Consider the following 13,782-nt stretch of genomic DNA (forward strand, 5'->3'; position numbering starts at 1 on the left):
AGATTTTAAAATGATCATATAATAAGAGGACAAGTTGCTTTCATCCAATGAAGGCTGTCCTCAGTGACTTACCATACAACTAAATATTTCATGAAGAAAAGATCAAAACATGAGGCAAAATCAGGATCAGTCTGCAAAATCATGGACAGAGCCAATATTTGTTTTACTCACAAACAGTAGCCAGAAAGTAATGCAATCACACTACAAATTGATAAAACCTCAAAATGCTATCATTCACACTTTAAAATGACCGAATGACAAGAGGTAAGTTACTTTCAACCATAAACACCCCTGCAGTTAGTGACTGCAGTCCTCAATGATTTGCCAGAAAACCAAACATTTTGTGAGGCACAGACCAAAGTAACACTCTTTCTCCTCAGTCCAGAGGTGCTGTAGGCACAGACCAAAACAGGACATAAAGTCAGAAACAGTCTGTAAAATCAGAGACAGTTTCAGCTTTGTTTTATATATCAACAGTAGCCAGAAAGTACTGCAGACTTCCAAAGGAGCAAATCACACGCTACTTTCATCCATAGCCAGCCTGCAGCCTCCCTAAACTGCAGTCAGCAATGTTATATCTGGTTGCTTGCCAGAACAAAAACTTACAACAACTCTCTACAGCAACCCACAGCTCTCCTCTATGCTATTTCATATTCATGGACTTTCTGCTCATTGTCTTCTCAATGAGTCACGGGAAGGCAACAAACAAAATGTTGCAGATCTGTGCAGTAGGTCACTGGAGGCTATTAATGTTTTACATTAAAAGCAAATGTATTTTAATAGCAATTACTATGTTCAAAACAAAAGCTAACTAAACTTAGCAGTGTTGAATATAACATTTTTAAATTTAAATAATTTTGTTGGTTGGCATGGTCCCCCCATTATAATTCACAACTATATATGATGTATTTTTATGAGATGCTACTTTTAATAAAGTGAATTTATGAGAATTTGATTATATTGGAGTGCTGGACTCTTTTGTGACCTGGATGTTCTAGTGGTATCTGTGTACCTTTAGAGAATCCATTGGCTGTACTGTAAATATGTACACCCACACATATATAGAGTGAGAGATAGGTAATTTATTTGTGTGTGTATATATATATATATATATATATATATATATATATATATATATATGTACACACACATATATACGTGTGAGGTGTGTGTGTGTGTGTGTGTGTGAGGGGAACTCTGACCAACAATATTACAAGTTACTTGTGCATTAAATGGATTCAGGTATATAAAAAGGTAGCATAGGTCACCACCTAGTGCCAGTCACAGATCCCTTCTTTCTCACAGCCTTCAAAATTACACTGGCAGACATTGTTTTCTCTTATTACACACTTTTATGTGCAATGGAAGAAGTGTCTGCAGTCAGCCTCTACATAACTTTAACAGAAAACAGAAAATTCCTTCAAAAAATGGGAAAACAAAATATTTCAGAATAAAAAGTAACTGTTACTACAGAAACTGTAAAAATAACAAGCATACCAGAAAAATTGATAAAACATGTAAAAGCCCACAGTTCTGCTGAAATTTAACATTTTGAACTCATTTTCATACTAAAGTCTATGGGCTCCCACCACTGTGCCATCTGAACTATGACACTGAATTTAGGTAACTTACATTCAAAATGCAATTTGCAAAAATGGCTCTGAAATGGCATTTACAAATACAACTGCACATAGTTAGACAGAAGAGTTCCTTAAATGACCCTGAAAATTTCATACCAGAATTCCACATAGTTAAATACTCATTTTAACATTATTTTCAAAACTGCCCATAGCTCTGCTAAAACATAATAACCTTTTGATAACAAGTTTAAGATACTGTCTATGGGCCACTACCACCTGAATTACAGCACTGAATTTATTTAATTGAGATCCAAAACGATACTTAAAGAAATGACTGTGAGATGGTGTGCAAACAGAACGGTTAAACAACACATAACAGTTTAACCAGAGGGTTCCTAAAACAACCACCCTGAAAATGTCATACTAAGGATTCCACAGTTAATTGTAGTGTAAGATTGTAACTTTTTATCATAATGAACTACTAAATGTAAAATCCAAACTGCAGAAAAATACAGAGGTTCATTTTATAAAGGGTAATAAGATATGTCTAAGGTAACTGGGAGCATGTACAGATAACACACAGGGTTTGTAAGGTAGTACAATCTACAGCCTGTGCTCACAGTTCCCCTAGCAGTACAGTAATATCTGTATATCTGTAACATGCACTCCCTCAAGCCTTTCTTGGTACTTATAAAATGGGCAAGAATTAGACTGTTAGCCTACCTGTGCATCAAATTTGTTTCCACTCACAAAAGAAAGCTAGAACAGACCTGTTAGATCTCACATTCAGTCACAGGTTCCTTCTCACTCACAGCCTTGAAAATCTCACTGGCAGCAAATTTTTTTCTCTCACCATCACTAACTCTGACCTGCAAAGGAAGAAGACATTTAAGTCAACTTCCACCTATCATTAAGGAAAAGGGAAAATAGCTTCATAAATATGGGAAAAAATGACAATACAGAAACCAAAACTGCTACTACATAAACTGTAAATATAAGATTGCCATCAGAAAGCCAACAAACATGAAAAAAAAACCTGTTTAATCATTATTTTAAACAAACCCTCCATAAATGTTAAGGAAAATTACATTCTGAGCTTAGATTTTCAACATACCATCTATGGGCCACCAGTACCTAAACTAGGAAACACCCAACTTTTTGCAACACTCTGTATATCCAACACTATTTCTCCTTAGTCTAGAGGTGACCTAGCCAAAAAAGTGCTTATACCTAGACTTGAATATAGCCTTACTATTATTACTTTACATTCCTCCCAAACACAGACCACACAAACCACTATCAACAGTATATGTAGGTTCATCAGTAAATCACCCAGATTTTGAATATCAGTGCCCTACCCTCCAAAAGGACAAATGGTTACTACTTCCTGCAGACTCTCCTCACCTGCTCTGCACTCCCACCTTTGTTTTAATATACAATAACTCTGGGTTACTCTCAAAATTAAAATGGCTTTAAATTACTGGGAAATATTCTGTGCAAACTGGAACCATCTCCCTGCAGAGCTAAGATAAGTGTGATATAAAAAATTCACAGAAAACTGTATTAAATTCCTAAAGGACACCTACAAGCATAACTGTTTCATGGATAGGCTAACCCCCCCCCCCCAACAAGACCTGCTACAAACTACTCCAGTAATTATACCTTAATCACATAGACCTTGTAAAGTATATACAAATCAAAATCCTGTATATTTGTAAATATTTACACAGTGCTACATAATTCCTCTATGTTCTTGTCATGAGTGCCAGTACATATCCAGTAAAATGCACTAATGCAGTATGTGCATTCTTACTATCTTTATATTTACTTACTCTATTAAAAAAGGAACTAATACTGTGTGCATTTATTCATGTTTGATTCAATACACTATTTGCTTCTCAAGTGTAAAACACTACGGGCCAGCTTCCAAAAGAGCTGCTCTCAGTTTAAGTGACTTACTTTGGTGTAAAGCCTATCTATAAACAGGCTTACTTCAGCAGCCAGATTCCAAAACACCTGCTCTCAGTGTATGTGGTCACTTACGCTCAGTGCAAGTCTTTTGGAATCGGACCCAGTGTCCTGTACATGGCTGTGGCTTGACATGGCCGAAAAGGGTGTGAGGACCGACTCAGAAGTTGACTGCTCCCATTATTAAATAAATAAATAAATAAAATTGTGCAACTTAAATCCAAACACGATTTGCAAAAATGTCTGTGTAACAACACATTTACATAAAATGTCACAGAAGTTAGACAGCAGTGTCCCTACAGTGGCTATCCTGAAACTATACCAAAATTTCACATAGTTTAAAAAATGACAGCCCCACACAACACCTAATTAGTTAAACTAGGTAACTCACTTTTATTAGTTTCAAATTAGTTTTAACAAATGCCCATAACTCTGCCGAAGTGTAACACTTTGAGCTCAATTTTTTAACTACCATCTAAGGACCACTACCACTTCCTGATGTCTGACACTGAATTTGTGCAACTCAGGTCCAGGATATGCTTTATGAAAATTACTGTACAACACTTTTTTTTCAAATGGAATTGTACAATGGCATGCAACTGTTTGATCTAGTGACTCCAAAAATAGCTACCCAGAAAAGTTTGTAACAACGTTTCACAGTTAGAAAGTTATAATCTTGCACAACTATATTTTAGTTAGCTTCTATTAAAATGTACTATAAAATATATAATTATAGACATAAATTGCTAAAGTATAATTCAAATAAAAAAAAAATGGAAGCCCATTTTGTAAGTACAGTAAGAATTTCAGGTGTGCATGATCTCACGCCCTGGGACTGTAACACAGGATCACAAACCACACCTGGGCATACAGTATTATCTGCATCAGGCATACTCCTCCATGCATTAATTTATGCATACATACTGTGAAGAAAATGAAAACACTGTCATCTGTGTTAGCATGTCTGGCAGGAAATTTGTGTATATTTTCAGATTAACTTGAATTGTATTCCAGCATGTCTAATTTTAAAATGTAGATAAGTTTTTAAATTTTGAGTATTTCTCTGGTTGCACAGAATGTTCAAATAATCTGTCAGTGTTTTGATAGATTTCTAATTGTGCATGCTTGAAAGAAACATTCTAAAGTACTGTGGAGAATCAGTTGAACAGTGAGTGATGTCATTAGAATGTTCCTGGTTGCAAAGTGATTATTTAAACAGCTGATTGTCAGGAAAATAACTTTTTCAAACAGCTGACTGTTATTTTTAAAATAAGACAGTTGAGACTGTAGTTTGTCAAGGACTGAGCAGTTTTGTCAACTGTTGCAAAAAAGAGTAAAATCCCATGACTGGAGGAACTCCCTGGTCAGCCTCAGTAAGAAGCTGAGATCCCTCATAAAATACTCCAAAGCTAGCTACAAAAACAAAATCACCACTGAGTCTAAAGACAACCACAAAGCATTCTATACCTTTGTCAAGAATCTCATTGGCAACACTCAGATCTGCTCTGACTTACAGCACAATGGCACTAAATATACAGAACCAACTGATATTGCCAACATCCTGGCAGATAGGTTCAGTGCTAACTTTACCCCTCTCTCACCCCCTAAAGGGCCCACCTCTATACCAGAAAAATGCAAAGTTCCTCTAATCACAGCTGTACAGGTAAAAAACACACTCTCCAAAGCCAAGAACACAGCATCCATGGGACCTGCCAACATCCCAGGCTGCGTTCTACATAAACTACAGAATGAACTGGCACTCCACCTAAGTACCATGTTCAATCATAGCCTCACCTCAGGCTTTGTGCCCACTGAATGGTGCACAGCAATGGTTATCCCACTCCACAAAGGGGGGCCAACCACAGACCCCGGGAACTACCACCCCATTAGCCTGATGAGCCTTGTCTGCAAGGCTATGGAACTTATAAACAATGACATTGGTAATCTCCAAATTCGGGACCCTACCCAGTTCAGGTTTGTAAAAGGCAGATCATGTCTCCTAAACCTGACAGACTTCTTTGAAGCAGCCACCAAAGCCATAGATGAGGGCAAGGTGGTTCACACAGCCTATCTAGATCTTGCCAAGGCTTTTGATACCACCCCCCACTCTGAAATTATAGATAAACTCACTAAACTAGGTATAAATCCCTAAGTCACAAGATGGGCTGCCAACTGGCTCAAGTGAAAGAACCAACACTGTGAAAGTAGCAGACTCTAAATCCAACTTCAGACCAGTGACAAGTGGAGTACCACAGGGTTCAGTCCTGGGTCCTCTCCTGTTTGGTATCGACTTCTCTGAAGTACAGGCTAACACAGAAGGTCTTTGGATAACAAAGTTTGCAGATGACTGCAAACTAGGAGCCATCATCAAAATTCCTAATGATGTGGACATCCTACAAAAGGGCCTCACTGAGACAGATGCCTGGTGTTAAAGCCATGGCTTCAAGCCCAATACCAAAATGTGCATTGTCATCCCTTTTGGTAAAAACTCTGCACCCATGAACTACCACATAGGCAGTAGTCTACTTAACACCGAAAGTGTGATAAGAGACCTTGGGACACAGGTGTACAGTAGTCTCTCCTTTGATAATCACATCACCACAGTAGTCAGGAAATCCTTCTATGTGGCACTCCCCATCACAAAAGGTTTCTCATCCAGGAAAAAAGAGGTCATTATTCCCCTCTACTCATCACTCATTAGACCCATTATAGAGTACAACTCCCCTTTTGGTATGTACCTCACAAGACATCTACAACAACTGTAAAGGCCACAGATATACCTCACAAAGAGGATTACTGGCCTCAAACAGATGCCCTACACAGACTGTCTCAAAAAACTCCAGCTTTCCGCTGTCACATATCGCCTACTCAGAGGCGATCTCTGCCTAACATACAAAGCTATGTCAAACCCAGAGCTGTTGGACATGCTCCACTTAAAGAAATCCCAATCCTTCCGAGCTACACGCTCTAGGGACCTAAACCTTGTCACCACAATAATGAGAACATGCTGGAGGGAGAGATTCCTGTCCCAGATACTTCCCATACTCTGGAACAAACTACTTATCTACATCAAACAAAGCTCCTCATTAGCACTCTTCAAGAAAAATCTTGATGATTGGATGGGAGATAGGAAATTCACCCCGGGGATAACTTCTGTGGCTCTGCCCGACAGCGGCACAGGAAAATAATTTTCTTGGGTGGTGAAAGCCAGGGTACCATTTGGCTAGGCTTATATAGGCCCTAGGGCCAATAGCCTAGTACCTACCTATGAACCTGTAAGTGTTGTGTAGTCAGTGGACACCCATGAAAGAGAACTCACCAAAAACTGTAAGTCTGCCTTTTGCCTTGTTGTTAAATGTTATATTAGATCAGGAATGGTATTCTTTAGTTAGATTAGAAAAGCTTAGTTATTAAGATAGTTTTTCTAGAATAATGGACTCATATCCTGCAGTTTAATTTTACATTTCCGGTGACCGAATTCTGGTGTTTGTTAAAACTTACTGATTTACATTCTTGTAATCATTTTACTTATTATGAAATGTTTTTCATTACTTTACATTGTAGCTGGAAATCAGTGTTTTTCTTTAGAGATTAGAGAGTGCTTCTACCTGTTTGATACCCCTCAGGTCACCTCAAAGGGCTGGTTGCTTATGGTCATAGCTATCATTTATTTTGATATTTTAATTTTCATAACTGGACAGCCCTTCAGAAGAGCATGAAGACACTCTGATTGGTGCCAGCATTACTATATTATTTTGGGGAAGGGACACAGCTGGAAATCTGTGTCAGGCTTTTCCAGAAGTGCTTGGATGTGTGAGATTTAAATTTACTTTGAGTGTGAGTGTATCAGATGTCTTAAAATGAGACACACTGCTCTGAAGTGTAAAATTAGAAAATACATTTGGGGTGGACATAGGTATATAGTCCAGTCTGAGGAAAATACAACATGTTCCTATTGTGCTCTTAGGGGAAAATTGAGAAATATTACTTCTGTTTATGTGACAGTCTCATACTGGAGTCAGTAGTGAGCATTGAAGCTCGTTAGTTACTGACCCAGGATAGAAATGGATATCAGTTAATTATTGGCAGCCCAGTGTGGTATTGGCTGGATGTCACATTTATTGCTGGCAGTCCAGTGGGATATAGCCAGATGTCACATATACATGTATAGACAAAAGGGTTGGATCCTTCCTTACTTTTTCAAAGCCCAAATCAATTGATATCGGACTGATTCCAGGTCTTTGTAAAATTCTTTGACCTCTCACTTCGATCACATTGGCCTTACAGTGTTTATTGCAGTTAATATACTCCTTCTGGCCTCCATTTTATCATTGCCACTACCACTGTTTAGATTACTCTAGACTTTTTCCACTATTCCACTTAAGATCCATATCTGTAGATATCTCTTTCTACTTCGTACAACATCTTTATGGTAACAAGTTTAGAAATGGACTTTCAGTGGTTAAGCATAAAGACAGGAAAAGCATCTTACCAGTGACAAATTTATGTATATGTTACAAGCGCAAATAGAAATGTGCATATATACCATATGCACGTTTATATTAAATATATGCTGTGTATATGTGTTCTAAGTGAATTTAAAACTGGCAGGAGTATAATTAGCAGATTATGTTTCCATTGACGTTGTTCATGCTATTCAGTGTGTGCACCACATCAAATCTAGTCATCCCAAGTAGTCACATAGTACAAGTCATACTGCCAATCACCTTCCATCTCTAGGATTTAGTTGACTTGTAAAGGATTACTTCATAAATCTGACCTTAAATGGTTCCTGGATATTACTGTAGCATTTCTTTAATTGAGCCTCTGCCTTTTGAATCCTTTTCAGTTCCAGCCATCCTACTGCAAACATGCTCTGTAAAGAAATAAGCAAAAGGTTTCATCCCAGACTAGCAATCTAAAGCATATGCACCAAAATCAGATAAACTGGATGATCTTTACATGTCTATTCTCCTTTTCTATAATAAAAAAAACATATTCTGATTCAGGTAGGATTTTTTTCCTTTTTTTTGCATCTATATACTTCACTTGATGGCTTCCCCTCTGTACTCTGCTGGATCATTCATTCCTTCACTGGGGGAACTTACCCATTTATTCCCTGTTCAGGGCAACAGCCCTATGAAACATTCATTTCCTGGCTGAGGCAAGGGCCATATTAGGTCATTTGTCTCCACCACCCCATAGCAACAGTTGGGTGTGAAGGAATGGGCCTTTTGCACCAGTCATGCAGATTCCACCATTTCTCAAGTCTAACTTATCCCCCTCCAAAAAGGGCAGCTGGGCAACTATGTATATGCTACTGTGTTGCTGTACTATGAACCTTCCATTCATGCACTGTACACTGCCCTGCTACATGCAGCACATAGCCACACTGACCCAGCTGCTGCTCTGTCTCCCCCATATTACTGTAGTGTCTGCAATTGAGTAGGTTATAAAGACTTCTTATCCCCAGGATGGGTGACCGGGTGCTGGTTGGTCATTCCCATTCTGTCCACCCACATTCTTCCAGCTCTTGAGCCACTAATCAAAATCAGGTCATCTGGGTCATGGTCAGGGCTTTATCCCTCTACCAACAGAACCGGGTCCTGATTCAGGTAACGTATGACAATTTTATATAAATTTCCAAAGAACACATTTCAGAATTTCTAAAAATTATATCTGTACTATTACACTTTTAATGAAAAAAAAAATACTTTTGCTTATTGAGTACAGGAAACATCTTACTACTCCTCATGTTGATCTCTTGTCTATTAAATACATCAACATTTAACCAACTTTAGGGTCCTACAGATGCTTTTTATTAGCACTTCTTGTTTTATTTTCAGTTCAACACATATTTGATTTGTTCTTTTCTTTAATTTCTAGTAATAACAATGAAGTACCATTCTATTTATTCAGGGAAACATAAATGTGATTAACTGCATGTATTAATAAATCAGCATGTCCTCTGCAATATTTACATAATGATACAATATTATGAATTCATAATGTATGCACTCAAGCAAGTCATTGTCATTTTGGTAATTTATTACTTCTTATGACATCCATGACATGAGCATATCACAGCCAAAAAACTAAAATAAAAATCCACAATAAATGTTAATTTTTAGATCTTTTCCACCACATGAGTAAAGAGGGGGCTCATGCTGGAGAGACAGAGACAAACTTCCAAATATAGTTTAATATTTACTTTTTTTTTAAAATAATTTTTTTCTAAGTAGTCTAACAAATGAGAAACAGCATTAAGATAACATTTTCTGCTATTTAATCATCATCATCATCAACAACAACGACCCCCTTATTCCCATTTTCTACATGGGGTTGGGGTGTTGTGTCAAATGTCACCATCTCTCTCGATTCAATTCCACTCTCTTACCTTCTTTGACGGTCATGCATGACTGTCGCAGGTCATCTCTCACACAATCCATCCATCTCTTTGCTAGGTACCCTCATTTCCTCTTGGTTTCTTCCTGTCTGTTCCAAATCTTCTTCAGCAGATTGATTTATTTTCTGCACCTGTGCTTGAACCACTGTAATCTGTTCTGACTGACTTTCTCTACAATTAGGGCTACTCTGCTTCTGCATAGATGTCCCCATTTCTTTGTCTGTCCATCATACTTCCCATCAGTTGAAAACTCTAGCTTGACTAGGTTTTTCTTGTAGTTTCATACTAATTGGATTGGCTGTGTCCTGTTTACTCTTTTTTTTTTTAGTTGTTAGATAGGATATTTTGCAGACACCTTAATGGTTATGGACATCAGCTGGGTACAACAACCCTAGTTTCTAAAGGTTAGACAAACAGTCCAGTTATGCTGTGCTGACACGGTCACAAGAAGACTGAAGCATGCATGTCCACAATTAGTGGGGTTTGAATTTATTGGCCTGAATTTGTCCAGTAACAGACTTAAAAAGAAAAAAAGTCATGGGCATTCAGAAATGCCACATAGTTGAAACACCTGATGTTCTTAAGGGGTCATTTGCATACATCCCATTATCCTCTTTTATAAGAGGTTTTTAAGGAATTACACAGTGAAAACTCTAGCTTGGCTAGGTTTTTCCTCCTAGTTTTTTTACTGATTGGATTGGCTGTGAGTCCTGTTTACTCTTTTATATACTTCCCATCTCAGGCAATTCATCTCAATCATCTCCAGCTTCCTCAACTACTTTGCCTTTACTGCCCAGGTTTCTGCACCATACAGTAGTACCGGTTACACCAATGTTTTGTACTCATTACTATTCAGGTTCTTTGGCATCCTTCTGTCATACACTATCCCTGAGAGTGTGCCAGTTTGCTGCGGCCCCTGTAACCTCCTCGTTCAGACTTCCCTTCTCCTCAACCAACCCTCCCAGATACTTGAAACTGTTAAACTGTTCCGCTATTTCCCTTCTATCTCAATTCTCAGCTTTTTCCAGTTCCCACTTTTACTGCCATTACAACTGTCTTATCTGTACTCACTTGATCCCATGTGCCTTCCATTCCCTTACTCTTTGCTGAAGTTCTTGCGCAGAGTCTGCCTGTAATGCCACATTATCTGCTTACAGCAACTTTGCTGATTTGCCCCTCCAACCTGTTTGCTAATGTAGCCCATCACCAGTATGAACTGCAGTGGGCTCACAGCTGAACCCTGATGTATATACACTCCCACTGGGAACCCCTCTGAGACTGAACACTGTTCATACTTGAGTCATTTGGTCCTTGTACATAGCCTGCACTAATTCTACCAGTGCTTCTAGACCCTTGATCCACTTAAGGACTGTCCAAATCAGCTTTCTTGGGACCTTGTCATATGCTTTCTCCAAGTCTAGGAATGCCAAGTTGGACTCCTTCCTCATCTATAGCTTCTTCTCAGCTATCTGCCTCATTGCAACCATCAGGTTGGTTGTGCTGCATCCTAATCTGAATCCAAACTGCTCATCTCCCGATTAAGTTTCTATTACTTTGTTTATTCATTTATCAATCACCCTCACCAGAACTTTTATGCCATGTGACAGGAGTCTGATGCCCCTGTACTGCCCACAGTTGTGAATGTCCCCTTTGATCTTGTACAGTAGCATGAGTATGCTTATTCTTCAGTCATCTGGGATATGTTTTTCTCTCCATACCGCTACAAATACCCTTAGGAGCCATTTCTCCCTTATTGCATGTATCTTTTTGATCATACTTGCTGTGACCTCATCTGAGCCTAGCACTTTCTCTTACTTCATTTTCCTTAGTACTGTTCTTACTTCCTCTAGGGTGGGTTCCTCCTCTTCTTTTGTAATAGGCTGTGCCTGTGACAGTACAGCTACTGTTGGGTTTTCTTCATTCAGAAGCTGCTGGAAGATCTCCTTCTATATGATTTTGACTTCCTGTGGAGTGGTGAGCAGGTTGTTGCAGGCATCCCTTATGAAGGGTGTCTGACGACTATCTGCTTTATCTTTCTGTCTTTGCCTTGCAACCTGATGGGTCACTCTCCAGATGTTGGTAGAATGTCTGTGATGCTATGCTCTTTGCTATTGCAACTCTTCTTTTAGCCCCTTTGTTAGCCAACCAATATTCCTTCTTAACCTAGTCTAATCTTTTCCATCTTCCTGCACTCCTTCTTTCTTCTGATGACTTCCAGGCCCTCTGCATTCCACCACCAGCGTTCCTTATGTACCTTGCTTCCCTACCAGGCTCGGCCACATATCTGCTCTACAGTCTACTGCAGCTGAAAGCCCTCCAGGTGTAGCATCTCTAAGCCATGGAGGACCTGATCGCTTTGGGTCCCTCCCCCCACTTGTGTGAGCAAGGAATCCTCTCACTCCAGCTAAAAACAAAGAAAACTCTATCCAGCATTCATTCAAAAATAGACTGCAGCCCCAGGTTTAACTCCAGGAACCTTGCTGTTGCCACTTGTGTAGTAGCCACTGAAGACCTGATCACTTTGCCCCCCCCCCCACTTGTGTGAGCAAGGAATCCTCTCACTCCAGCTAAAAGCAAAGAAAACTCTAACCAGCATTCATCCAAAAATAGACTGCAGTCCCAGGTTTAACTCCAGAAACCTTGTTGTTGCCACTTGTGTAGTAGCAACTGAGGACCTGATCACTTTGCCACCCCCCCCTACTTGTGTGAGCAAGGAATCCTCTCACTCCAGCTAAAAGCAAAGAAAACTCTAACCAGCATTCATCCAAAAATAGACTGCAGCCCCAGGTTTAACTCCAGAAACCTTGTTGTTGCCACTTGTGTAGTAGCAACTGAGGACCTGATCGCTTTGCCACCCCCCCCCCCACTTGTGTGAGCAAGGAATCCTCTCACTCCAGCTAAAAGCAAAGAAAACTCTAACCAGAATTCATCCAAAAATAGACTTCAGCCCCACTTTCAACTCCAGGAACCTTGTTGTTGCCACTTGCGTAGTAGCCACTGAGGACATGATCGCTTTGGGCCCCACCCCCACTTGTGTGAGCAAGGAATCCTCTCACTCCAGCTAAAAGCAAAGAAAACTCCAACCAGCATTCATCCAAAAATAGACTGCAGCCCCAGGTTTAACTCCAGTAACCTTGTTCTCGTTGCCACTTGTGTAATGTAGGTGCCAGCTTTTGTGACTACTGTTATGCCTTGTTAAAATCTGTTACAGTCAGCTAGAGTGCATACTCCAGGGGCAACAGCTGCAAACCTTCTTCCTCTTAGTCCACCCCACCCCTTTCACTCCATTTCACTGTTGATAATTTGTTATATGTGAAGGTATTTATCCCCTCTCAATAGTCATAGCCTTCAGTCCCTCCTCCTCAATACTTGTTCTTCACTAAACACCAAACAGAGGTGCAAAGTCTCCAGCTGCTTTTATCTTTAGCTATATTGTGTGCAGCAAACAATGAGCAAAGGGGAATACAAATATAAAAGAGAATAAAATCTGCCATTGCAGACTAGTAAACAGCATACAAATTCTACCTGTGGTGTATTCCTACACATAGTTTTTCTTGAAGAAACCTTCCAGTCCTTGGAACAAGGATGCCTGTATGTTTATCTTATTTCCTTGGCTGTCCTTTGATAATTAGCTAGGTTAGCAGAGTGCCTTGGATTCTCTCCTGCTACTTTAAATTGCAATCGATGGTTTCCCTCCCTTCCCCCACCCACCAAGTGATTGCTCAGGTACAACACACCAAAGGTTTTAAAAACCCTGGATGCCATATTTGCTGTAATTGCAACTGAAAGCCCTCCAGGTGTAGCATCTCTAGTAAGTGTCCCTGGACT

General features: G+C 39.4%; 1 protein-coding gene across 1 annotated transcript in view; it reads right to left on the reverse strand.

Moving 5' to 3' along the window:
* Positions 1 to 13,782, reverse strand: part of PGGHG (protein-glucosylgalactosylhydroxylysine glucosidase) — a 471,557-nt gene that overhangs the window by 158,131 nt on the left and 299,644 nt on the right. Inside the window, exon 11 of the mRNA XM_044082889.1 lies at positions 8,329 to 8,424. Within this exon, the coding sequence (XP_043938824.1) occupies positions 8,329 to 8,424 (96 nt within the window). The remainder of the gene's footprint in view (positions 1 to 8,328; positions 8,425 to 13,782) is intronic.

The sequence above is a fragment of the Protopterus annectens genome, chromosome 9.part0 (genome assembly GCF_019279795.1).
Source record: "Protopterus annectens isolate FY-2018-M chromosome 9.part0, PAN1.0, whole genome shotgun sequence".
In the NCBI taxonomy this organism is placed as follows: Eukaryota; Metazoa; Chordata; order Ceratodontiformes; family Protopteridae; genus Protopterus; species Protopterus annectens.